Raw genomic sequence first — 27,220 nt, 5'->3', positions numbered from 1 at the left:
TAAAGGATAATGGTATTTGTACCAAAAGGCGTTTAGGTGTTGTGGTTCATCTGGGGGAAATCAAGTTCTGTATGTGGTACACGGTTATCTGTACAAACATAATGTATGTTTCTTATTAAACCCGTTTGCCTTCTCTGGCCAATGAGGGAATATCAAGGGGGAGTTGCAATTAACTGCGAGGTAGGTTCGAGCTACCGGCGTTGGATAACAGGGATATCGCCTGCGCGATGAGCCCAGGCATTTTTATGAATGAAGGAGAGAGCGCTTGGCAATCGAGTTTTCTAGCTCGAAAGTTGTTGTGTTTTGTGTAACCAGTAGGGGAGTCGGAGTTCTGTGACTGAGGTCTTTCCTTTTGAAGAAATAAACTACCGATGGATTCAAGATTGCAAGGCAGCAAACACAGGAATGCTTCAAAAATAATCGCAGAGTGATGAAGGTTAACAGGGAAATGTGGACTTTTATTTTATTTGCGATACGCCATCGAGAAGCAGCATGAATTCGTAGGCTTCTGGTTTTCTACGGAGTGGAGTATTTTTTCGGAGGACCAAACTGAGCTCGAATTTAAATATATATAGATACACACTTTTATTTGCAGGAACTATTTAAACGTCTGTTGCCTTTTATTTACTCTCTGGAGGAAATAAGCTTTACATTTACACCCTATTTTTGTAGCGATGCGTAATATGTTGATATACAGTGTTGTTTCGGGTTAAAGTAGCGAGTTATTTTCTTTTCCGACAAAGAGTGGGACGACTGTTGATGAACCTGAAGTCGTATACAAAAACAAGGAAGAGTTTCGAAATTGCATCAACGAAAGGAATGGCAGCTCATTTAACAGCAGAAGAGGAGCAGGTAATGTTTGCGTTTTTAACGAAAGTCTTGAAATATATATTTAAAATAACATAGGAACTTCCTAAGCTTTACAGGAAGCTCTTTAGTTTTATTGAGTATTGAAGCTTAATGTGCATTTTAAATGTATTTCTTTCCACGTGTATTCGTACACATCCGCGGATACTATGTACATAAGGCTTTAAAAGTTTTAATAAGATGTTAGACGCTGCAACACTGTTTTCACAGCGCCATGTCTCTTTATGACTGGCCTGTTAATGGACGTTTCCGCTTTCTTTATTAAAACGCATTGCGTGTTTTACATTTCACTCATTTGATGGGAAGTGCTAATGATCAATTTGGCGAATATGAATGGTAAAAAGTTGTTTTGGTTCTGACGCACTGTTCTCCGGCCTACAGACCACGAAAACACGAGGCAAGACATTTTGTGATCCCGTTTCATTTTGTATCTGAGACATTGTCGTGTGTTGTTCAGGGGAGAAGGAAGCTAAAATGTATCTCCCTTGGTTGAATCAAGGGCATGCAACTAGGTGTAGATCGTTTGAATTAAAAAAACCCAAATATTTTTGGTTTCCTTTTATTTTGTCGCTGCGGGGGTTGGTAGACTTTAGTTTAACTGCTTCGGTGCCAGTCTCCATCTCGTCGGAGAAGCAGTTTTGGGCTGAGGTGGACTAAGGACCATAGCCGGGGATGTGCCTGTTATGTCCAGTGTCATTTCTATGGCTGTGAAACATTAGAAATTACATTACCGGAACCTTAAACAAAGTAGGAATTTACCAAACGTGTACATTTTTACCTACAAAACCGTATTAAGATCTACAATTCTTGATTATTTTTAAAGACTCAGTTTCAGTCCTGTTTAGTCTAAAACTGTTGTATTTTTACCGCATATGGATCACGATATATGATTGTAGACTCTAGGCTGTTTCCAATAGAAGGAAATTGAGCTAATTTTATTTCTTCTTCCTCTGCTAAAAAATGAATGTACAGCTTAGAGGATTTTGTTTGTTGAATGGGAAATCGCGTTTTCCTGTTTTTATGTATCGATTAAACTAGTGATTTCATTACATTGACATACTTTTTCACATACGCTTTCAAATAGTACAAGAGTAAAACAAGCAAAATGCTGCATCTGACTTGCTATCCTGCCCTTGAATCATTTATTGCACATGATGCATTCACGCAGCAAATGAATACCTATTCATTGTGGTGTGTTTTCAGTTTGGTTTTCATCCAAAAGCTATCTAAAAAAAAATTTTTCATACGATAGTTTTCACTGCGTTTATTTCCCTTTATAAACTCTTATTTTGACAATCCTGTAAGTGTTCTGTTAGACTGAAGTAAGACAGTGGGGTAGCAAAGCTAATGATAGGATACCGTAACTCTTTTCTTGCTTTGCTTTTCCCTCTCACCCCTTTGAGAATTTGACCCTGTGAAAGTGTAGTTTATTTTTTTTGTGGCCTGCAGCTTTGTTTTCCGGAAGATCAGCCTGATGGCACTCTGCATTGTTTGAAGGCATTGCATCCAAACCTTTTCAATAAACATTTTTAAATGTTAATATTGTATTCTGCTTTCCCGTTTCCGAGCTTGCAGTTGTAATGGGCTAACAGCTGGCAGTGATACCATTTCGTCCAGCTCCTTAATGTCATTCTTTTCGCCGTTGGGGCTCTAATCCACTTTTCCCATCCCATCGCCTCTTCTGGCAAACAGCTTTATCTGGGTACTTCATTTCCGAGAGTCTGTCTGCAGTGGAAGTGTCCGCTGGTAATTAGATCCCAGATTCCCTGTGTCCGGACATCAGGGCCCCCTGGGAACTTCGTCAACACGGGGAACTGCGCACTCAAGCAGCTGTTAAAAGCGTTAAAATGAGCTGTGTGTGTGTTTGGGGGGGATACAGCCAGCTCCCAGGAAGCGGAGGGTAAATGACGCATTTAACCTTTTATCCAAGCATATTATTGACTTGTGCCAACATTGCAGACAGTGTCCGGAATTTAGCCCAGTCATTCACAAGTTTCCACTTTGAGCCGCTAATGTTTATGTGGTGGAGCCTGGAAAGACAACGAGGCAACAAACTTCCAAATAATAATCGGTTTCTGCAGCCACTCGTTATTTTAGTAGATGTGTTTGTGGAGCGGACTGAAGTGTAGGCTTTACACCATGGCTGTTTAATTCCTAATACATTTTTGGTTGGAATGAAGTAGCAAAAAATACAAATTGGTCTTGTTCTGCCCCTTTTAGGGACAAAGGAATCAAAGCTGTGATGGACTGTAGCTCCATAAAAAATTTAAGTTTCACCCCTGAGCTCAAAATGCTAAACTCTGAACATCCAGTTGGCAGCCCTGAAGAAAAGAATGAATGTGTTGGCAGTTGAATGTTTCTCTTCTTTGTCTCACTGCATGTATCAGTATTGCAAGCATTTTGTGTAGTGTATGATTCCAATGCCTAGTTGCAATGCCTGCAGGTCAAATTAATGTTAGCTGGCAGTCCATGTGTATTGCTGAATCTTTCACTACCTGAGCTTGTAAGTAGTATCTGGTTAATGCCATCTTCTACAGTGTTCATGTACTACAAAATTTGTAGGAAGGGTTAATTTTCACTTGCCTCTTTTGAACAGCATTTTACAAGAAACACCCACAGCATGCATATATATATATGTGTGTGTGTAGGGGGTTTACAACAGTGAGATTCTGAAAGAAAACTGAGAGAAAAAAGATATAGATTAGGTTTTTAGAAGAAATCATGTTTTTTTTTTCTGGTAAAATCCTCCAACTCTACCACCCTCCACCCCCCCCCCCCTTGTCAGTCTTTCCATGTGAAAAGTACCTGTAGGTGTGCATTTGAATGTTGATTTTATATTTGCCATGCGCTTTTCTGAGTACCAGTGCTGTTTTTGGCAATTATGTTGGTAACATTAGTGCTGAGTGGTAGATCTTGCATGAAAATGGATCATGAGAACCATGTGCTCTCTGAACCAGGGGCACAAGAATGAGAGGCCTTAACAGTTCTGGCAAGAATGGAAATCTTAAAATGTTCTATTGGGCAGATGGGTGATTCTGTCGAGGAAAAAGACAAGCTAGTTTTATAAGGCAGTTGACAATTTTTTCAACTATGTTTATTAACTTTTCTTCCTTTATTATAACAGATATACAAAATAGAAGGAGATATAAATAAACAGTAACAAGAAAAGGAAAAAATAGGAGGGGGGGCTCAGCTACACATGGGCTTCTTTTATTGCTACATAAAACATGACCTCAGAAAACACATTCACACAAGCAAGCTTATTATATTATGTAAATCCTCTCATCAGTATGGCCAAGAGGCATGCACTGAAGTACATGTTGACAAAATCCATTTAAGAATAAAGAATATCCTTTTCTTCAGCATGTGTATTTTGGACCTTATTTTCGGCTATAAAATGAAGCATAGCTGCTATATTTTCAACTGACAACAAAAGACTGGAGGGCATAACAGGAAATTACTTGTAAATTGATCTAAGTGTAGATTATAAGAAGCACTTTGTTATATTAGGAGCAGTGGGTGTGGGCATATAAGACATTACAAAGCAAGGTTGTGAATCCTTTTATTGTGAAACATTGTTTTCAGGAAAACAAACAGCACAAAACTAAGGATATCCAAAGTGTTTTCAGTGTAGTGACTCAGGCCAACAACAGTACCAGACACCAGTGTTAGCTCAGGCTAACAACAGTACCAGTAAAAGTGTTACATCTTAATAGGCTGCTTTAATGGTCTTTGCACTAATTGTAGGTGATTTAGAATTTGAAGACCAGTGTCCGCTCATGAGCGGAATGAGTTGGAATGTTCGTGCCAGTGTTATTAATCCTTAGCACAGATGTTCAAAACGCGATTTAATTTTATTTTAATAGCACGTCTCAGTAATTCTGTTCCAGACAGCATCTTTTTTTGACCTTGCAAAGTAAAAGTCTGTGAGTTTCCTATGGATCAAGGATGGGTGGCATACATTTGTGCGTTTGTATTGTTTTTTTCCTCTTTGGTGGATGTGCTCCCATCATGGAAATGTCACCGTATAAAGACCTGAAATGACCAGGGAAGGTATGAAACTCTTGTTTAAAATCTCTAAAGGACAGCTAGGTCACTTCTGAAGGGTCTCTTGGCTCCCATTCAGAAAGAAATGGCTGCAGCTGCCAAAGATAACATCCTGCTTTTTTATGACAAGGGGGAATGCTGTCAGGTGAGAGTGGATTTTTGGAATTTCATTCCTCTGATGACAACACCCAGTTATGAGTTTGGTATCCTATCCTTTTAAGGGAAAAGGAAAAGGGCTCTGGGCAGGCAGTATGGGAAGGCTGTGACCTCTTGTTCCTAGAGATTTCAGGATTGTTTGGTTTTGCTGCAGAGAAGAAAAGTTTTTTTAAAAATGCTGTTGCTGACGTTGATGAAGTTTATTTTTATTACTGATGGAATCAAAAAATGCAAAACTCCATGTATTGTATCAAGCCCTGTTACTAAAAGACTGGTCCATACCATCCACGTCACTGCAAGATTTTGGCTCAGCCAGATCTTTAGTTTTTCAGTTAATTGTTAGTTACATGATATTAATTAAGCTGGTTTTACCAAAATGTCACACTGAATCGGGATGGCGTGTGCATGACAGACTGAGAGGTTTTGTGTTAAAGTGAAACTACTACAGTATTATACTGACATTCTGTAGTCGCTGATCGTGAAGCAACCCCTCAGAAACTGACACTCTGCCTCCAACAAGTAGTTCCATTCTACATAACTGAAGAAATAAAAACATCCATATAGTGCAGAATGCAGAAATGTTTCATGGTATTATTCTATATTAAGGGTATGTTTTGTCAAGTCCAAAATGAGCGTTTTTTAGTTCCTCTTGTTTGCTCATACAGAAGAAGCCCTTGGGCTCAGCACTGGAGTTTCAGTTCCTCTGTCAGGCCAGGACACTGACACAAGGTTCTGCAGAGTTATAGGTGACTCAAGCACAAATGCACCCATGCTGTGCATGGGGACAAAGTGCCTCTTCTAAAATAGGTGGGAAACAAGCATTACCGTAAAGGAACAAAGTGTTTCTATATATCAGTGAGTCATCAAAAAAAGTCTTTCTGAAGAGGGAGGATTTCCTTCACTTTCTGTAGCAATTTCTGAATACAAGGCACAGCACACTTTTTTTTTTTCCCAGTGTGTGGGGCAATCGGATTTCTTTGCTACCAGTTGGCACAATTGTGGAATCATTCCAAGACCTACTTAAATCATTAAAAAGACTGGTCTGTGCAGATCATAGAATGGGCATTCTAATACAGCTAACTGTAAATGTTTTGGCCCTCACAGCTTTCTTCTTTAGAAGTTCGGAGTTGCCAGTTATCTACCATTGATGAGCCTGAGTTTTTTAGATCTTCCAAGCTAACCAGGGTTGGACCTGGGCAGTACTGAGGTAGGAGCACTCTAAGGAAAACCAGATTGCTGCTGTAAGTGCTGTTGGTTGCAAATCAACTCCCCAGAATGTCCCACTGACTGGGGACACTATGATACAGGACATGCTGTCCTTCAAATGAGACATCAATGTCCAAATCATTAGCAAAACCTTGCAATAAAGAACCCATTGCACAGGCATGTTAACTCTGATATCACCCAGTTATTTTCTGCACTTCAGCAGTGGATGAAGCGGGTCTTTATAGGTAAAAGCCCTTTGAGATGAATTGCTTTATATTACAATTGACTATCATATTAACACCCGATTTGAAATTGTCAGTTGTTTAAGATTTGATTTTGCAACAGTATCACTTTTACCCATACAGGAGAAACCATCTTTTTCAGAAAATAAAGGGGACTCATTTTTTCAGTATGATCGTACCTCAGTTTCATCTTTTGAGGTGCCCTACAGGAAATTAATGACATTTGGAAGAGAATAGCGTCTCTTGCTGACGTCACTGTTTTGCAAAGAGCCAAGAGGAACATGGACAACTAACAACCATGCTATCCTGGCTGTAGAGTGCTCTTAATTTCCTGTAGGGCACAGTGGACCTTGCAGCACATCAAGGGTGCAATCATACTGAAAAAACAACTTTAACTAAAAAAAGATGGTTTCTGGTAAAATCTGGCAAAAATACTCAGTACCAGAAACATGTATGGACTGTTTTCCCTCTAAATGAGAAATCGCAGTGAAACCACTTGCTATTGTCTTCAAACTCCAGTCAGTTCTGCAGGTTGGGAATGGGGTTAAGTAATTAGGAAGTTATCCAAAAGCACCTGCGCTGCAGACATCTCACTGTCAGAAGAGCCTGATTATCTCTGAGGCATTGTTTCTGTTACCACTTTGGATTGTTCACTTTTTCTGTGCTTCAAGGACAAAATGGTGCACATCACTGTGCCTGAGTGTGTGTCAATCTGTACTTGCCTCTCCCTGTGCTCTTCTCTGAATTCTCCCCCATCGTGATCTCTCTGCTCCCTCGTGACTTCTCTGTCTGCATGCAGATCTGTTTATATATTCAGCAACAGTGTGTTTGTCTATTTATGGTTGTTGATAACGTTAGAGCTCTTGGTTTGTGTACATAGCTTTTAGCATCTGTGTGTTTCCTGCCTGGGGTCTGAACCTGGGAAATCCTGCTGTACAGCAGTTTGACTTCAGAGATTCTTAAAGCGCTGTTTTTTTCTTTCACTGTCAGTGTTGGGAGTATTTTTTTTTCCTTTCTTACTATTGCCTATTAACTCTGCCTCTTGGAGAGGGAAAAGTACTCTATGTTGACAGCTAGACCACATGCAGACTGGGACAGTGAGTGACTGAGAGGGGACTGTGGGCTTGGCGTTATGTAATCTTCTATGGAAACCTCAAGCCCATCATCTAGGAAACAAGGATGGAAAGAAGTTGCTCTTTGATTTGCAGATCAGAGAGATGAAATGAGTTTATTTAATTTAAGGGAAATTCGTGCAGCAGTCGAATGCTGGGAATACTCATGTTCACGTGAGGGACCTGCAGCATAGACATGCTGGCCAGGTTACCTGGTCCTCCGAATTGTCTCCCTGTGTGTACAAGCCCTGCAGGGCACATGTAGGCTGCAGTTCTGCCTTGAGCCCTGTGTGTGTCGGGTTCAGCATTTTTTATATATAACCCTCTGTAGGAGGAAGACATTGATCTTAAATCAAAAAAGACGATAATTAAAATACTACTACATTATAATTTTACAAGACCTGTAATTTCCTTTTAATTTCACTGATCTAGCAGTTTTCTTAAAATGTGGAGTTATACAGAAAGATATATTTTTTTTGCTTTATTATGAACCAGACTTAATTTCACGTAGACTCTGAATTATTTTCAGACAAGGTGTCCGCGGTTGGTGATGTGGAGTTGCTTTGCGCAGGATTGATGCCAAATGCATCGCATATCCTTGTTGTGCCCCTTTTTTAAAAAAAAAAACATCTAAGATGGAAGGAAATAACAGGGTTTGTGTTTCTTCCCATTTTCTTTCCTAATACCCTCAGGCTACCAAGCAGTTTCTGGAGGAGATAAACAAATGGACAACGCAGCATGGAGTCTCTCCGCTCTCCTGGAACGTGGCAGTCAAGTTTCTCATGGCCCGCAAGTTTGACGTCCTGCGAGCAATCGATCTCTTTCACAGCTACAGGGTAGGTGTCCGTGTGGAGGAACAACTGGCTCGGCCTAGTCTCTTCACCTCAGGAACTTCTCATAGCTTTTGCCTGTAAAATCTTAATTTCAGTGACTTTCTCTCAGGGGAGTAAGCTCTCTTCAGTGTTTCAATTACTGAAGGATCTTCAGCAACGTCTCTGTTCCTGGTGAACAGGCAGTAGGTTTTGCTGACTAGAATTCGATTTTAAACAGAATGATGAAGTGTAACGGTACGGGCCACATTATTTCTATACAGCACATTTCTTTGTGCAGATCATGCCTTTGAGCCCGATTTGTCTGACTGATTTAGTTCAGCGTTGGTGAAGGAGTTTCTGTGTGCGTTTCGGAAAGGGCAGTTTACTCAAGGTGATTACCCAAAATCATGACAGCTGTGTCAACACATTTGTCAGTGTTTATACACTGGCGCACCTGGGACTTTTGGCTTTGTCATTAGGTGTCACTCTCTTTTCTTTCGTCACCAGAACCATAATGTAAATATATGTGTAGACCAGATCAGAGCAAGGGTCACCAGCAAACACATTTCTACTCCAAATATTTTGTGCGCCTCTTGAAATCCTTAACCAATGAACGTGCTGTGTTTCCTGTGTGTAAGGACATCTGTTTTCGACAATAGGTAATGTGTTGTGATATATACACTGATTACGTCACACATAGGACCAGCGTACGATTCTTTTGTTTTTTATCACTGTTTGTCTCTCAGTGAATTTTGTACTGTTTCAAAAATGTAGTGCTTTCTAGAAGAAAGCCCTCGTTTAGCCTTTGCAGTTGTTCCTGTAGAAACGTATGTGTCCAGGGCTATTCTGTGTGCTTCTAACAAAACTGGAACCATAATTTATTGGATTCGTATCCCTTAATTTAGTAAACGTGAGCAATAACCTTTGACCCCAACAATCTACAACACTGAATGCCTTTTAAATATGACATTCTGATGTAGAAATGCTGTGCCAGATCTAAATTGTTTTGTTTTTTTATTATAATTTAACCAATAGAATTCACCTCCAAAGCATGCAACTGTTAAACTACAATGTAGAAATCTACATTAAGATAATTTTTGAGTGATCAGTATGAAACTTGCATTACATTCCAATAGTTGGTCCTAAGGAATAACTTGCACAATGAAAAATAATTATAGTGTGTGTGTATATATACTGTAGACATTCCATTCAAAACTGTTCAGGCCTGCACATTCGGCTTGAATGTTCTTGAACTTAGGCCACATTAATTCAGATTAGGAAAGCTGTTGCTGCTGCTTGTCATTCATCCCTGTTCAGTCCATTGATTTCTATGCACATACCTACAGCCTTCCTTTCCCACAGGTGTGCTCCTCAGGACCTTTGGGTCACCCGGTCTATATTCCTATCACTCTTTGTGATGCATTCTTGGAGGCTCTGATTCGACCAGTCTGCACAGAGACGGAGATTTACAGATATGTGGCTTGATTTGACGCTCCTGGGTGTCTTGTCTGTGCTTACAGGAAACCCGTCTGAAGGAGGGGATAGTGAAGTTGAAGCCCCTGGAGGAGCCACTGAAATCGGAGTTACTGAGTGGGAAATTCACTGTGCTTGTAAGTGGGCTCCTGACACTGAAAATCTGGCATTTTGATACATGGCTATACAGTACATAGGAGAAGAGGAGCATATCAGAGCGCAGATCAGAAAATACATCTATGGTGGTCGGAGGAATAGACCATAGCTTTAAGTCACTATGAAGAAAATTCTGATATGGACAATAATTCTGTCAAGAGCAAAAACAGCATATTTCCTGAATAACGGGGAACCGTACTGTAGCGCTCCGGGGTTCACTTGGGGATGCGCCCTCGCTGCTGCCGCCTCGGGTCGGCCCCCCACCGCTGGGGACTCGAACCCAGGCCTCCGGCGTCACTCAACAGGGACCCAGCCACTTGAGCCAAAGGGAGATCTCCCGTCAGCCCGGCGGCTGCGGTCCCTGCTATTCACAGGGAAGGGCGGTGACGTCACTGTGCTGGCAAGCCGGCTCGCACAGCCAGTAGTGGCCGTGTGTGTTACACTATTAAAGAACAATAAAAATATAATGCAGGGTCTCGCAGCTCATCACTTCCTGTACAAGACGCATTAGATCTTGCATGTGTGGGGAAGAAAGGATTGCCTTTGAACCCTGTGCACAGTGCAAAGGAGGACGGCTGTATCACTCTTGCAGGGTGCGTCTTCAGTCATATAGAAAACCTCTGATTCCAGTCTTACAAAACCTAATTCAGAAATGATAGGGAAATCCAATTTGTAATCAAATACATCTAGGAACATCCAGCACTGCTTTATAGTTTGTGCTTGAACTGCAATCAAATATTCTACTCAAATGCTTGCTCTGCAGTTTGGGGCCTAGAACTTACAGGCTTGTCGTGGTCATAGATGACCTTGGCAGCAACCAGCACTAAGATCTGAAAGGGCTGGGGGTGTTATAGTGTTTCCAGCTTTACACCCTTGCAGGGAGAAGAATCATGTGCCTCTATTAGCATGACCTTAAGAGTACAGAGCCCTGCCCTGAATAGTGCAGCAGTATTTATTGAACACCCATTGAAAAATTCAATGATCACTTCGATAGAGGTCAATATCCTTGTAAAATTATTTGTTGGTCATAGGAAGCATATTCCCTTTGTGTTTTGTACTTGCTAGAATATTTGGTGTTTGCAATTTCAGACAAGGTCAGAGCAGGGATAACTAGGTCACACGTCTATATCAGTGGAGTAAGTTCCTGAGCACGTTTGAGAGGGGCATGAAGACTAACTTTTTTCTATAGGTTTAAGCAGTCTTTAAAAGATGGTTTAAAAGGTTCATCTTAATCTTATATTTCAACACCTGAGTTTCATTTGTGTTCGGTTTATAATAACCTATTTAGAAATGCAATTATTTCCATTCCAAAGGATCCAGTGTTACATGTACTGTAGGAGGGGACCCACTTCATCCTCCACTGAAGTGCTGTGTCTATCGAGGTGATGTATGGCAGCCAATAAGGGCCTGCAGCCCCACTCAACAGCAGATGAGGTGGAGCTGTAGGCAGCAGTTTCTAGAGGAGTGTCAAGGCTCTGGACTTGTAGCTAGAAGGTTGTGGGTTCAATTGCTGCTTTGGGCACTGCTGTTGTGCCCTTAAGCAAAGTACTTCACTTACATTGATCCTGTATGGAATTCATTCCGATATAAGTGGCTTTGGGTGAAAGTGCCTGTCAAATAAACTAATAATGAACTAGAATGAATTAAAAAAATGGCTTCCTCAGCTGAATTAATATTAAAATGTTTCATGTATTGTTTTTTTTAAGATGCCACCGTGTCTACAGATTCATACCAAGTTGGTGTCATTTTGTCACGCGTGTTATGGAACTCTTGTACATTATAAAGACAGTAATAAGTGAATCTCAATACTACAGCGAAAAGGACCAATTTAAGCCCCTTTCCCCAGACTGTTTTATTTCTGAGAAGTACAATGTGCATTACATATAGTTTGATTTATATCAGTAAGCACTATGTGTATATATGTGACCGTATTTCTATATTGAATATTGAAATATGCTGCTTCATTTTTATTTTTGTTACTTTTCAGTCAGGCACTAAGGCTCATGTACTTATGCCTTACTCTTTACATGACCAGATTTCCTCTCACGATAGTCTGAAAAACACGGGACCGTTTAGTCCTATTTCAAGCATAATTTGTTTCCAGTCCTTTCTGTTCTTTGATAAGAAATGCAACAACCTTTCTCGCCGCTCTGCGTAATAGTGAGCGCTTTCTGCCCTCTTGTGGAGGAAAGTGGAATAACACCTTACTTCACCTTAGATTTGGGTTAGTTATGCTATGCACAGAAACATACTTCTATTGCATGACAAGCAATATATGGAATACAAAGTCGTCTGTCAGTGGGCAAGTCCTCAACGAATAAGCCAGCTGGGTAATGTAAAAAGATTCAAGGAATGGGTGACCTCCTTTAATTAAAAAAAAAAATCTGGTCTCCAGAGTCGCATGATTACACACTGGGTCATTTCATCAGTCGGGTACCCTGCCCAGTTCTTGACCGTTATTTTAACTTGTCACCTCCTCCCTCGTGGTAACAGCTGCTGTGCTCCGCTCTCTCCCTTGTCGTCCTCTCAGGCTGCCCGCGACCCCTCTGGTGCCTCCATTGCCCTCTTCACTGCCAAGCTGCACCATCCCAACAAGACGGGGCACCACGTGGTGCTGCAGGCCCTGTTCTACCTGCTTGACCGCGCTGTGGAGAGGTGAGGGCCCTGGGGCAGCGTGCCTCACGCGGCGCCTGGTTTCCCATGAGGCACTGGGGGCTACGAAATGTTTAGAGCCTGCGAAGGAGGGAAACACTAGTGACTAACGAAAAAGGAGCTGAAACTACATGTTTGCGATCGACTCTAGGTGCTCCAAATCAATAATCATGCGCTATCGAGCGGCTCTTCTAGAAACTGGACGTATCGAAGTGAGTCGCTCGACTTGCTCCATCAATCAGGTGGTTTAGTATTAGAATAGTTTAAAGTGCATCAAGTCAATCGATGTCATTCAAGTGTCGTTCACCCCTCTTTTTGCACATTTTGGAGTGAAAGTGCCTGGGGCCTACAAACACCAAACTCAGACCTGGCCTCACAGCTGGAGAGAACTCCCTAGCTTCTTGCCTCAGAATTGATTGCACCCTGGGCAGAATCCTTCAAGTGTTTCTCAGCACAGCCTTCAATAAGGCTTTTTTTAAACGCGTTGTGATAAAAAAAAACGCATGTAAGTATGTGCACATGATGAATTACTAATCTACATAAAACAACACTTTATATAATGATAATCAGTTCATTTTTAACAATGACGGTGTTTTGGATCCTTGTTTGACAACCGCAGGCATGCGTTCTGGCACGCTGTGTGGGAAGACTCTTATTTGCCCACAGCTACTACTTGTTAGTCATTCTGCTGAGACCTGCTCATTATGGCTTGGCCTGGTTGCATCGGTAATATTTACACTGGATTCCTTGCTTTTCCTCTGTTCTCTTCCTCAGCTTCGAAACCCAGAGGAATGGTCTGGTGTTCATCTACGACATGGCTGGGTCCAACTACAACAACTTTGAGCTGGACCTCAGCAAAAAGATCCTCAACTTGCTGAAGGTGAGAGAGCCTATACGGGTGGCCACCTTTTGCTTTTGTCCCAGGCCAGGCCTTCGTGCGAGCGGAGCCTTTAATATGTGTTAGAAGAAGTGTCAGCATGCCAAAGCGAAACCCTGGGCTCCTGCAAAGCCCTAGCCCTGGCCGATGAGTAACTAGCCCGTTCTCCGTGATTGTGTGTGAAAGATTGTGTCTATCGGCAATCTCCTGTTTTTTTTTTTTACAGGGGGCTTTTCCAGCCCGGCTGAAGAAGGTGTTCATTGTGGGAGCGCCGGTGTGGTTCCGCGTGCCTTACAACCTGCTGAGCCTGCTGCTGAAAGAGAAACTCCGAGAGAGGGTGGGTGGGCAGAACTTTTTATTATCCAGTAAAACATCCCCATGATCGATCGTATAACTGCTGTCTTGATGAAAATTCGGGCGTCAGGCTGTGCTGGGAGAAGAATCTTGTGAGCAGTGTGTTGTCTTGGTATGTGGTGACTTGACTACCCAAATATTCTTTAATATTTATGAGGAGTTTCTTTCTTGCGCAGCCTGAAGTGCTGCAGTCACGCAGATCATTTAGTAACTGTGTGGTATGCTCAAATGTACAAGTTTTGTTCTAAACGCTTTTAATGCCTAAAATTTGAAGTTCCTAAATTATTTTTAAAAACTGTCTTACCAGTTGACTGTAATAATACAGGTAGTATTCTATGGGAGAGGAAAAGGTAAAGGTTAATTTCATAAATTAACCATTAAAGAAAGATAAAAGAAAGGAGGCACAATGCTTTGGCTGTGGATACTTGAAGGAGGCTCCACAGCCAAAACATTGTCTCTCTTTTCAGCATGGAATAAACCTTTACCTGTTCCTTTGCAGGCTACGCATGCTGACACAGCTTCTTGCTCGAACTTATTCCATGGGAGAGCTGAGCCACTCCCTCTTTACAACTGAAATATAACAGCACTGGGAGTCAGTCAGAGCTGCTGTCTTTGCCAGGCTTCCAGGAGGTGTGAAGTGACAGTCTGTTCACACATTGCTAATGACCAGGAACATAAGAATTTTCAGCCATTTATCATGAAGCTACAGAACAAAACTAAGAAGTGTTTCATTTAACACAGTCCGTGCCTGTGTAAACATTATACTGTGAAGGATAATTATACCTCTTCCAGTTTTGTAGTGTTATGAACATTCTACATATTAACGCATTGTAACCGAGATGAAGATCCATTTTAGTTTCCTTCTAGTGTTTAACTTGGGTACATTAGGTCTAAAATTAATATACAACAGTTATAAGGAACTGTAACTTTTCTCATTTTTTAAAATCATTTCAAGGGTGTCTTTTTATTGGACATCTCAGTTTTCACTGTTGGTGATCAGTTATGTGTCAATAAGTTATTTGTGTCCTCTATCCTCAAAACACAAGCAGTATATACAGTAAAGCCTCGGTATTCGTGAGGGTTAGATACCTTGAAGTCTCCACAAATGGTGAATTCGCAAGCATAAGACATTTCCTTATTGGGGGAAAAAACAAATTAATGGTATGGTTCCATGGCCTGCAAAATGATACATTTCTGTAGTAATATTTTTGTTCTAACTGTTACCTATTTCAGAACTAGCCTAGCTAATTATTGGAAGAATCTTTAATGAAATTAGTGCTGGAAACTTAAAGCAGTTTTTTACCTTTACTTCACATGTGCATACAAATATAATAACTTACCCTGTATGAGAGTTTTTTTTTCATTCTTCATAAAATGCAGTGTCTTTACTTTTTATATTGTTTTTATTACTCTTATAATGTTGCACTACTGTACTGTAATAATGTTTATTGCAGCACTGTTATAGCGGACAAAGTAAGTGGTGTACTCAGTCCCTTTACACTCAGCCAGCTCACTCCTGTTATTGCGATTTGTCTGATTTATTTCTTCTACCTTTTTCTTTTTAACCTTTTCCATGTGACATTGAAGAACTGAGACAGGGGTAACAAAAAAAAAATGTGGTCCCCTAATTTATCGGAAGTTTCTTTTACTTTGCAGCACAACACTGAGTTGCATTCGAGCATTACTCTGATAACGGGTAATGCTTGGATTGACTCGGTACACAATGCACATTGCACCAGTGCCTTCCTGAAGGAAACCGAATCAAGCAGAACCCATGATGCACTGCTGCCTAAACATGCTAACATGTTAACCAAGCTGTGCCTTGGCTTCAGAGACTGATGCCAAGCGATCTGCAAGATGAAGCTGTGGAAGTTGGTTTCTGTGTTTACTCTCCTACTGCTCTGCTTGCAAACAGGCAAATTTGGTACACAGATGTGGGGATGAAAAAAAAAAAGTGGTCACTAAAAACATTTTGCACGAATGGGTGAAATTGTGCCTGTGGAAGTCGTGAATGTTGAGGTTTTGCTGAGTGATTGTCTGGTCTGTGCAGGTGCAGATGGTGAAGATGACAGACCTGCGACAGCACCTTCCCCGGGACTGTCTCCCAGAGCATCTTGGGGGGCTGCTGGCCCTGGACCCCCCTGGCTGGAACCGGCAGCTGCTTGCCGGGCAGAACGGCTGTGTGGACCCTGTGGACGAGCTGGTGGCTCTGCCCCTGGCGCCAGCCCGCGAAGACGCCTCCATCCACGCCCCGGGCCTGGAGTCCATGAGCGTGCAAGAGCTGGTGCAGCACCTGGGCATGGTGCAGCGAGCGGGCATCTATGAGGAGTACGATGAGATCCGCCGAGAGGCCCCTTCTGGCACCTTCCAGTGTGCCCTGTGAGTCAACGTGGCTGTGCGTCCTGCTCGCTCCAAACTCCGAAACCAGGGCCTTTGCTCTCGAAGCGCTGGGATGAATTAGGATTCTTTAGGAGATCTTAGTCCCTCTATTTTTTCATCTCCGTTTACCTCTTCTTTCCCCAGAACTCCGTGTAACCAGGACAAGAACCGTTATGGAGATGTCCTCTGTCTGGATCAGACTAGAGTTCGGCTCAAAACTGGAAGAAATGAGGTAGGAATTTCCTGACCATCAATGCACACCTATTGGCTTCAAGGCAGATGACAATAGGATTTAACTGGGACTAAACACTCAATTTGAAATTGACTCTTGATCAACATAGTCAATGCCAGAACAAAGCAGGATTGGATCTTGTCTTTATTCCAGACTTATCATTCAGAGGCATAAGGTTTTGGTGTGTTTTTGTCTGTATTCCTTTTAATTTCTTTTTGATTTATATACAAAGAGTGAATAAGAGATTATTAGGCTTTTTTTTCCACTTGCGTCCATTTGTGCTTTTATTATTCAACAATTCTGAATTCCCTTGATTCTCAGTGTCATTGCTTATGTAAACTCCTTTATCCCTGATTTATGATTCAGTGTTGCTTATAATACTATGGGGAAGATATCTTATGATTCAAGCTCTAATTCAACCAAAGTTGATTAACAACATGAATAAAACATTAATATAAAACCACTTTTCTTTTTCTCCTTGATCATCCTTGAGTTTGCCTTTTACATCATTTCTTCTTGATGTCCAGTAGTGCACTGCAACAAAAAGACAAACATAAATACGTTGTATGTTATTGATTGAAAAAATGTGATCATAGGAAATACACAATCTAGTGCATTTCTAACATGTTTATTCCTACAGAAATCTGATTATATAAATGCCAGCTTCATGGATGGATACAAACAGAAAAATGCCTACATTGGCACTCAAGGTAGAGGAACTACTTCAATATTTTTATGATGCCACATGCACAGTATCTGAACAGTAGGTAGGTTGCCTGAGGTAACTTAACTCTCTGTCTGCAGGGCCCATGCAGAATACCTACCGGGATTTCTGGAGGATGATTTGGGAGCAAAATGTGTTAGTCATTGTCATGACTACGAGGTACTGGGATTTTGACTGTCAGTGTTTTATTGTGTTTCATCACATTTTAGTTTGGGTTGTGTGAATTCAGGCATCCATACTCTAAAGTTTTGCATGCTACCCGCTGAAAAAGTTGCTTATATAATGACGATCATATCTGCTTAAACACAGTGTATTAGCTCTCTTTTGGGCTCACTTGCTCTTGTATATGAAAAGCAATCTAATACTTTAATTTTTATATTGGAGCTACACCTTTCTAAGAGCTCAGTCCAGTTTTCAAAATACTTTTTGTGGGGCAGTTCCAGACATTGTAGATCGAGTTTTACATTAGAATTCCCCTCAGGAGGTCACTTATCGCCAAAAGGCTGCTGATCTTGGCTGCTGACTTAAGAGAAAATTGACAGTGAAGTGCCTCATTTGGTACGGGCTAGGAGGCACAGAAATCAGTGGGCTCTGTCTCATTCTATTGGCCAATTAGGCTTAGTGAGTAAAAAGAGTATCTGCTTTGGGGATAGGATTAAGGGACTGTAATCGTCTTTTAATCTCCTCTGTTTATTGAAGTGGCCTTTCCCAATCACAGACAAAATGAGATCTTTTTTTTTAAGAAGGGTTCTTCATCGGTAGGAAAATGCTGGACTTTGATATTCTGCCTGCAGGACAGATGAAGGGGGGAGAAAGAAGTGTGGTCAGTACTGGCCGTTGGAGAGAGGTGGGCAGGAGGTGTATGGTCACATTGCAGTTGTCAATCAGAGAGTGGACAGTATGCCCCACTTCAACCAGACCACCTTGGAACTCCACAACACTGAGGTGAGAGGGGTGGGAGACTAGGATACTGGCTTATTAAGACTAATCTGAGGTCTGTCTAATATCTAAAGCATGCACATGTCTTTCCATTGTGAAGAATATTGAATAAGGCTTCAGAGCAGTGATTACTGCAGCCTCACTCAATGGATGAGTATAGTAATGGTAGATGAAACCTATAACCTATAGTCATTGCAGAACCTTGTTCTCCGTACCTTTGTGTGTTCTGATATTAATATATTCAAAATTGTTAATACACTGAAAAATACTCAGCAATCAAAAAGTTGCTTTCTGGTCCATTGTTGTCCGCTTCCCTAATGAAGCTGTGTAAACTGTGATGGGCCTTACTGATTGTGTAGGATCATATAAGCAGCAGTTGCAGCAGGGAAATCACCCATCAAATGGAAGTATAAGAACTTCATGAAAATCTTGATGGCAGGAAAATGTATAGTGTGTTCCTTTAGAATGGGATTTAGCCGATACATGTCAGTTTCCAAGATCCCAGATGGAATGCAAATTGCAGGGAATAACATCCCCCCATCAAGCAGAACTTGTATTCCTCAAAATAAAATTAGTGACACAACTCTCATCCATCTTGATGAAAGAATACGTACGTGTATAGGTATACCTATTTTATCATTTGATATCACCCCAGATCCTGACAGTCATTGTGTCATAGTTTTTCTTGCCAGTGTGCCAGATGAGACTAAGTGATTTATTTTCTTTTCCCCTCAGACCTGCGAACAGCGACAGGTGGCTCACTTCCAGTACCTGAGCTGGCCAGACTACGGGGTACCAACCTCTGCCATCACACTGATCGACTTCCTGGGCGCAGTCAAGAGGCAGCAGCGGCAGGCGGTCATGGCCCTGGGCTCTCGATGGAAGGGCCACCAGGGAGGACCCCCAATGGTCGTCCATTGCAGTGCCGGCATCGGCAGAACAGGTGGGTACTGCTTACTCTTCCTTCTAAAAAAAAAAAAACAAGACAACATGCAAGTAGTAAATTCTGACTTCTTCCATTCTTCCTTTTACTCCTTGGATTCAGTTATGCTCTTAATTTTGTTGTGTGTAAGCTCAGATTCACCTGACAGACCTATACCTACATGCATTAATAGTGCTACCTCCATCATCAGGTACTCTTTGCGCCCTGGACATCTGTCTCTCCCAGTTGCAAGACGTTGGCACTCTGAACATCTACCAGACAGTGCGCAGAATGAGAACGCAGCGCGCCTTCAGCATTCAAACCCCTGACCAGTATTACTTCTGCTACACTGCCATCCTGGAGTATGCCCAGAAGCAGGGGATCCTCATGGTTAATAAGTAAGGCCCCATGACATCACTCCACAAGCCTCAGTCTGTTGTGGGACACGGAAGCTGCCAGGACTGACCCAATCACTCCCTTCTCTGGTAGAACCACTAGTTGCGAAGGTCCACACAGACCAGTCAGAATCGGCAATATGTGGAAGGCACCACAGGATATGCAAGCAGGCTGCGCTGCCCAGGAATTGAGCTTTGTTGTGCCCATGGCTTTTCCTGTAGGTGGGCATGGAGCTCATCAGACACTCCAGCTCATGTGCTTCTTTGTGCGCTGTTGTGAGTCGTGTACATTCAGATAAGTTGTGGGAAGTATCGTTCTGATGTTCAGTTTCTAGTGAATGATTGGATGGTTACAGTTGAGCACAGTCTGAGTGAGGCTTCATATTAAGCAGCAACCTTCAAACACACCTTTTAAAATTAGTTTCCGTTTTTTTTTAAATATGCCTTCCCAATTTGGAATCGTCAGTTGAATCCTGGTCTCAGTTTATAGTGCCAACCACTGTACCTCTACAGGGAGGATCAGGAAGTGTGGAAAGGTCTTCCAGACCACACACGTACTGTACATTCATCTTCTGTCAGGCTGTAAGCTCTGCTTTGGCATGCAGGAGGTTCGGCGCAGATCGGAAGATGTCACTACTAACCTGCGAGCCCCAGAGAAGGCAGGAGGTTCCACTGGTTTGCTTGGTACCAAGGGAGGCCAGGCTGACTTATCCCAGCCCTGTCCCTACTGTGCTAAAACTTGGGGAAACCTTTTCATAGTCAGCTGGTGACTTGACCCAGGTGTGAACTTGCTCCATCTAGATCATAGATCCCAGCCTGCCAATGGAGCAAGCACAGTTGTTTCCTTTTATCAGTCACTGATTCTAGATCTTAAATTAAAGCTGTAAATGCTTTTTGTGAATTGCAACTTAAAAGAGGCAGAGACTGGAATTAAATCATCAGTTCAAACTTAAATCTTCATCATGTATATGCGTGAGATTTAAAAAAAAAAGTTTAAATAACACTATTTATTGAAAGATATCCTGTACAGTACTTCATTCAAGACATAGATAATTACAATTTACATTTTTTTTGCTTTTGTAATCAAAGCTTTGGAAAAGAATATGAAATGTACATCACTCAGACTTAATATCTTTATAGCTTCAAACTCCATGGGTCATCTTTTCTACTGCTTGTTGAAACTGAAGCCACTGAAATTAAAAATGACTGAACTGAGTAGTCAAGTTGCTCTTCTTCTTTGGGATTCCAGTTTCTTGCTGTTGGCCAAGATATTAGAGTGGTCAGAGGGTCTCATTGTGTGGGGGATGCCTCCTGGATTTTATTGCTTATATTTTTTAAATGACAAAGACGAACCAATGATTCAGCATTGGACTTCAAATGGAACTTTTGCTCGAGCAGAGATGCACATCTCCTCATGACTGCTTAGCTGAGGCCCCTTTGTACTACCTGTAACTCAGTTAACTTCTTCTGGATGTATAGTTGTCACATGCTAAAATGTTATATATTGTCCATCAATGTAAATTTACTCAACTTTAAGGTCATTTACAGACACGTTTTGCAATTATGGCTTGTACTGTATCTGCAAATTGTGTCCTAATCCACTATTCAATCATAACTTATGCCTTCCTCAAAGAGTGATTGCAGAGCAGTCGTACTCAATTTTATCAAAAGCACCCAAATCTGAATATGAAATGATTTAGGTTTGAGGTTTCAGGATTTGCATAGTAGTGGCAAAGTTCAAGAAAGGAAGATCTCTGTAAAATTTTAATTTTATATCCTTTTAAAGATCCTCTGACTGATGTTAAAGTGCTTCAGCTAATGTTTCCAGTCTGAACATGATCATAAAACCCCTAAAAAGTCTTAATATAACTTGAAATATAAGTTTTTGCTTTCACTTTATCAAGCTTCAGGAGAATTTTTTTTCCTCGAATTGCTTTCTAGTTATCACTAGTGGAGCTCCATTGTAAAGTTAAGTGCATTATATTAGGCCAGCTTAGTTATGTCACATATGCAGTAAAGCATGTGGAGCTTTTTCGGAGAGCATTAGAGGCAGGTGGTGCTTGGAGAAGCTGCCTCTTCCTTGCAGTCCCTGGCAGGGAAACCCTGTCACATGAAGACGCGAGCACCTCGAGCCCTGCTGTTTGATTACACAGACGCTGCAGGAGGAAGTACAAGAACTCTTCTTTGTCATCTCTGTTCACTCGCCCTCACAGCTCAGCAGGATTTGCGTTGAAGGTAGACTTGTGTTCTCTGAAGCATATAAAGAAATAATGGGAACTCGGACACTTCGTTGATTTTAGCCATGCAGCTGAAGCAGTAAAGAACTGTGTGTTGCTTATTTAAAGGCTGACTCTTTCATAATGAATTAAAGATAAAACGGTAATTTGAAGACTTTTTTTTTAAAAGTACTGTTTTGTCACATCAGCCAAGGAAGTGTGATGTAAAATATGAGTATAAATGAGGCAATGTTTATTTTCCTGTGAGAGCAGTGGGAGATGAATTACAGTGGCTGTAGTCTCACAAGCAGAGGGGTGATCTGAATTTGTAGGAGTGGTAGTTACAGGTTTTAGCCATATGGTTAAGTCACAATTTAATAGTTTATATGAAATATTGCTCACAACAGGCATACGATCGTGATATATTCTACTGTGGAACGTGTTGACATTATTAGCACTGATAGTGGCTAATGTACTTAAATAATACTGACCTACATAGGAAGTATTGTATTTGTGTTATTACCATACATCAAAATTAATACTTAAATATTTAGTACCAGATTCTGGAAGTGCTCAATTTATCTTCATTAGCTTTCAAAAGCTTTTTAAGTGATGAAAATGATCTTGTCTCTTAATGCTATAAGATGCTACTTTGGTACCCTGCTAATATGCTGCTTAATAGGAAGCCATACTCTACTTTAATTCCTACAATCCAACTGGCATCAGCTATGCTGTATTTGTTTTTCCCCAAAGAGAATTATTTGAACTGGAATTGGAATAGCAGTCATATGTTTTAAGTGTCATGCAAAACAATATGCTTGCCACATAGTGTCTCTCAACAGCATTTGGCACTATGACTGCTGTATAGTGTCTCTAGTGCTGTTAGTCTCCTATTGCAAGCCTGATTATGTGCATTAAGCGTGCACTTCTTTGGCAGTTTCTACAAGAATTCTGCAGGTGTCCCCCCTCCCCCCACCTAAAAAGGTGAACAGTTTTCACTTGTAACTGGTTCCAGTTACCTACGACAGAGTGTGCAATCCCATCGTATGCCCTGTACTTCCAAGATAGGCACCGAGCCGCAATGATCCTTACCTGGAATAAGCAGTTTTCCGATAGTGGATCGGTGCCACTAGTTATGCCCTCAATCAAGCCAGTTCTTTACAGACAGAATTCACAACTCGCAGAACAAACAGAATGTGTGCCGGTGACACAGTATAGCTGGTATAGTGTCATATACTTCTGTGAGACGTCGGTAGGCAGACACTGCCTCTTGACACTCAATGATCTGAAGTTCTATCCCCAGGAATTCGGAGTATGATTAGACACCCAGACCCTAGGAGCTCTGAATGGACGGTAGATGCTTGAGTTTCACTCATAGTGCAGTGTTGTCCTCACTGTTCGTATTCTGGCAGCCTTGTAACGTGATTCAAGATTGTTTTCCATTGCGGTAGGCTTTTGAATTTCTGAATTGACCATTGCTCTGTTTTGTGGTAAAAGGGATCATTGGAATTTTTTTTCTTGAAATGGAAGCCAAGGACAACTGCACACCTCACAGCCCCATACAGCAGCAGCCCAGTCCTCAGAGTGCAATACTGTTTGCAAAAAGGCTGTTCAAGCACTTTTGCTCAGACATTCCCACCTTGCTTTTCTTAATATCTGTTTGTTTTTTCCCCCAAGTGCTCTTTAAGCAATAATGTAACTAATGTGTAATGAGCGTAGTCTGCCTGGAAGAAAGGCAATCCAGTCTAAGACGCTGGCAAAGCCCAGCCTCCTCCCCAGCAATGCAGATGAAGCAGTGTGCCTGAAGAGGCCAGCAGAGGTGCAGCTGTGGGATTCTCCAGGAGGCCTTGTGTGACGCACTGGCTGTTCAGTAGTTTTACATGGCCATGTGTTCCAAAACTCAGCTCCCATTGCTTTGCAAGGATCATCTGTACAAGTGTAAAACTGGGAACCTTTATATAAAGTAACTGTCTAGTATTAATGCTTCTTCATTGTTTTACTATTGAATTCATATTGAATGGTTATAGTAAGCATCTCTTAAAGACTCATTCTCTATGTACTTGGTAGTCTTTTATCTCCGTTTCTCCATTGACAGGCACTCACTGTGACCCAATTTTTCATTACATTTTCATTTTGTATTCATTTAATGTTATTCAAACCTGTTTGGATAGTATTTAAAATTATATTTTAGTAACCGTCTAACACATTAAAATGTTCTAATAACATAGACGTTTTACAGAACATTAAAGTACTACATATATTTTTCAAAATGCTAGGCTCTGCTTGTAAACCCTTAAGTTCTAAGATCGTTTTGGTTTTGAGACCTTGGTTTATTTAATTAAACCTCAAAGAGGTAGAGTTAAACCAAACTTTCAAAAGACTCTAAAGCGAAGTAATTTGTAAAAAACATTTAATAAATGTTCTTTATTATTAATTTTATGCCCCTTTATTAAGCATTAAAATCTATGACATTTAAAAGATCCCCTAGTAAGTCACTCTCGTTGTAGCTTGTATTGCACAAATGAAGCAGACAGTACTGTACAATGAGCTGAGTTAGTTAGGTACTAAGCATTGTGTGACTTCTTACATGCAGAATCCAGGCAAGTATACCCAAATACTCTGAGCTTGTAGTTATTTTCACCATATTACATTTAATTAATTCCAATCTTTAACATTTAATTCCAATGTTTCTCAAATTTGATATGATTGTTTATTCTCTTACTCTATATATAGTGCCTTTATCATCCCTGTATTTTCATGCTCACTTGAAATACAACTACTTAGTATTTACATATGAAATGCTAAGCTGTACAAAGGGGCCTTGAATGCAATGTAAGTATGCATTTTAAGAGTTCCCTAAGGGGGTTTAAATCCTGTGGCATTGCTCCATGACTCTAAGGTTGTTGGGCAATTTACAGGACTCCCCTGCAAATCAGCACATCAAGTCGCAGTAAAACTGTGCACAAAAGGAATTCGATTTAATAATGTTACTTTTAACTTAATATTCATTACATATAATATTTCTTTGAGGCCTCTTCTTTAAACTGTTTTAAAGCCAAAAATGTTTGTAATGGGCTTTACTTTATTTTGACCACTTTTGAAGTAATCAATCTATTATTAAACCTTCACGTAAATGTGTTCAGGTACAGGGTAGCCTTAAATAACTTTTTCAGATATCTCACCCCTGTGAAGCACAATACCCATTAGTGTCCTTTGTAATCTTGTGTATTTTGTAAGATTTTTTTGTTAAAGCACAGATTTATAGTTTAGGATAGGGTTTCTGTAACTTAGTCTCCTATAGAGAACAAATCAAAATGCTGACTCTTCCCAAGCAGTGCCAACTGAACCTGGAGCAATGGGTCATCCCTGTTTGAATCGGGAAGAGCCATTGGACATGTTTTTTTAAAGACTTTGCATGGGAAGCACAAATGGAAATTCCCAGAAAACCTGTTTGTCGATTTATAACCCCCCCATGTTGATACTGCTGTACACAAATGGATTGTGGTTCGTTGTCAAGTGTTTTGTAAGTGTGCCTGCAAGACATTGTTCCCTTTCAGAATGGAAACTGACAGCCTAGTTTTACGAGAGTGGGGACAAAGGGGTAGTTCCCAAAAGGAATAATTTGCTTTAAACTTACATTAAGCTGACACAACTAATTCTGTTACCATTCAAGCTTTAAAAGGAGTTGCATCTTTGGGTTTCACATAGGTTTTCATACAAGTTTAAATATGCATTATCACTAATAGGTCTTGAGGATCTGTATAGCTCAGCTGGCCAAAGCTCAGTTTGAACGATCGCAGAACATGTTCTTTCTCCACTACTGTTGTTTAGCTATAGGATTCACACCCCCAGCGATCTTCAAGAGCACCTCAATCGCTCAGCTGAGAAATTTCGCCACATTAAAAGAAACTAGGTTTCAGCAAACCAATGCAAAAGGATTCTGCAACTAAAGTGTTTGTTGAAACCTGGTTTCTGAAAGAGATGAGGCCTACATGGTCATATACTAAGACTGGCATCTCATCCACAACTGAACCTAAACAAGCACCTTTTTTTTACATGACTTCATGTACCCCTGTCAAAGAAGCACTTTAGGAATAGCCCAGCAGGATTCCTAAAACCTCCTGATAGCTCCTGTTAGTGGGCCAATGAGACAAAGGGACATTTCGCCTTCACCCAAACATTACTTGATTGAGTCAGTTGAAAACTGGGACCATCTGAAGATGGGAGTTTTGTCTGACGTTGTATATCTTTACACACTTCAAACGTTCCTTTATACATTTTTACAGGGCAAATAGCCCTTTTTAGCTTGTGGATTTTGTGTTGTTCATTCTTTGCAACAGAAATTGAGAGATGCAATGCAGAACAAAACCTGGTACCTCATTTTGCTGTCTTGCTATCGATCAGATGTGTCTACAGACATAAACCCCAGCTCGCAGACTTCTGACATTCGAACAGCCTGCTCTACTGTATTGGCACCCATATTATAATTCCATGTATTTTTTTATTCAATAATTGATATTTCAGTAAGACCTTACAATAAATGGCTGTTAATGTTTAATCCATGGGGAACCGTATAAATGCATTGTGAATTTTGTATTCATGTGTAATTACATTAAAATGTGGACACTTTCTGTGAAGTGTTACTGATATATCTTTTTGTTCAACAGTGCAATGTAATGGACTATTTATTTTTATGTCAATAAAGCAGCTTAAATATAAATGTCAGTTTTATTTGTATTTATTTTGCTGTAAATTTAATATTTTTTGTGTGAATTTAAAAAACATTATGCATCACGTCTCAGTCAAGCTTCGGTAGAACACTGACTGTGACCATTAATTGACTGAAGAGAGTTAGAAAATGTCTGCAATTTAGCTGCAGTGAAGGTATTTTTTGAAATTACTGACCAACTAGACTTTTCCCATGAGATCTGAAGGTTCCATATATCTCTGTGCCCATTATGAATGAATAATTACATTAAAATAAATATTTGAAAGTAGCAGTTAACAATACTTATTGTTAATGTTCCAAACACAAATGCAAGGGATTTTTTCTTTGTTTCTGTTACTCTTCATATTGACCCACTGGAAGATCCAATAAATACCCTGGAGATCTAATGCATCTTTTATGTTTGACCCTATTATGTGTATGAAGTTGAAAATGTCAGCATGAGTCTAAACGTCCGGCTATCACAGATGCAGGAGTTGTCAGAATCCACCCTCCCAAGATGAAAATACAATCCTTTCACTAAAACCAGTCAAACCAGTACTGGAACACTGTAAACCAATAACTGGAACAATGATGAGCAGATTGAGATTTAGGTTTTGTTTTGACCTTACAATTAATTTTCAAGGTTTGAAATAACATTTTATTATGCTAGTTCATAATTTCCAGTTCCCATACCAAATATAAAAGTTTCATTCCTTAATAATAATAATAATAATAGCTTACACTTATATAG

At 40.6% G+C, this 27,220-nt stretch overlaps 1 protein-coding gene across 1 annotated transcript; it reads left to right on the top strand.

Annotated features, from left to right (window-relative positions):
• The first annotated feature begins 360 nt into the window (after positions 1 to 360).
• Positions 361 to 26,464, top strand: ptpn9a (protein tyrosine phosphatase non-receptor type 9a). The gene is made up of 13 exons (XM_088920467.1): positions 361 to 852; positions 8,323 to 8,466; positions 9,963 to 10,052; positions 12,602 to 12,726; positions 13,498 to 13,603; positions 13,827 to 13,937; positions 16,005 to 16,333; positions 16,478 to 16,565; positions 17,206 to 17,275; positions 17,370 to 17,448; positions 18,084 to 18,234; positions 18,964 to 19,171; positions 19,362 to 26,464. Exons 1-13 carry the CDS (start codon positions 760 to 762, stop codon positions 19,550 to 19,552), a joined length of 1,785 nt encoding a protein of 594 aa, XP_088776593.1. The 5' UTR covers positions 361 to 759; the 3' UTR covers positions 19,553 to 26,464.
• Positions 26,465 to 27,220: the final 756 nt, after the last annotated feature.

Source organism: Atractosteus spatula, chromosome 7 (assembly GCF_055471065.1).
Source record: "Atractosteus spatula isolate fAtrSpa1 chromosome 7, fAtrSpa1.hap1, whole genome shotgun sequence".
NCBI lineage: Eukaryota > Metazoa > Chordata > Actinopteri > Semionotiformes > Lepisosteidae > Atractosteus > Atractosteus spatula.
Note: the sequence above shows the minus strand (reverse complement) of the source record. Positions and strands in the feature narration are given on the sequence as shown.

Excerpts from the sequence above, each read along its gene's own strand:
- ptpn9a (XM_088920467.1), top strand. The coding sequence starts at position 760 with ATGAACCTGAAGTCGTATACAAAAACAAGGAAGAGTTTCGAAATTGCA. Across the intron at positions 8,467-9,962 it reads ATCTCTTTCACAGCTACAGG|GAAACCCGTCTGAAGGAGGG; the intron begins GTAGGTGTCCGT and ends CTGTGCTTACAG. Across the intron at positions 10,053-12,601 it reads GTGGGAAATTCACTGTGCTT|GCTGCCCGCGACCCCTCTGG; the intron begins GTAAGTGGGCTC and ends TCGTCCTCTCAG.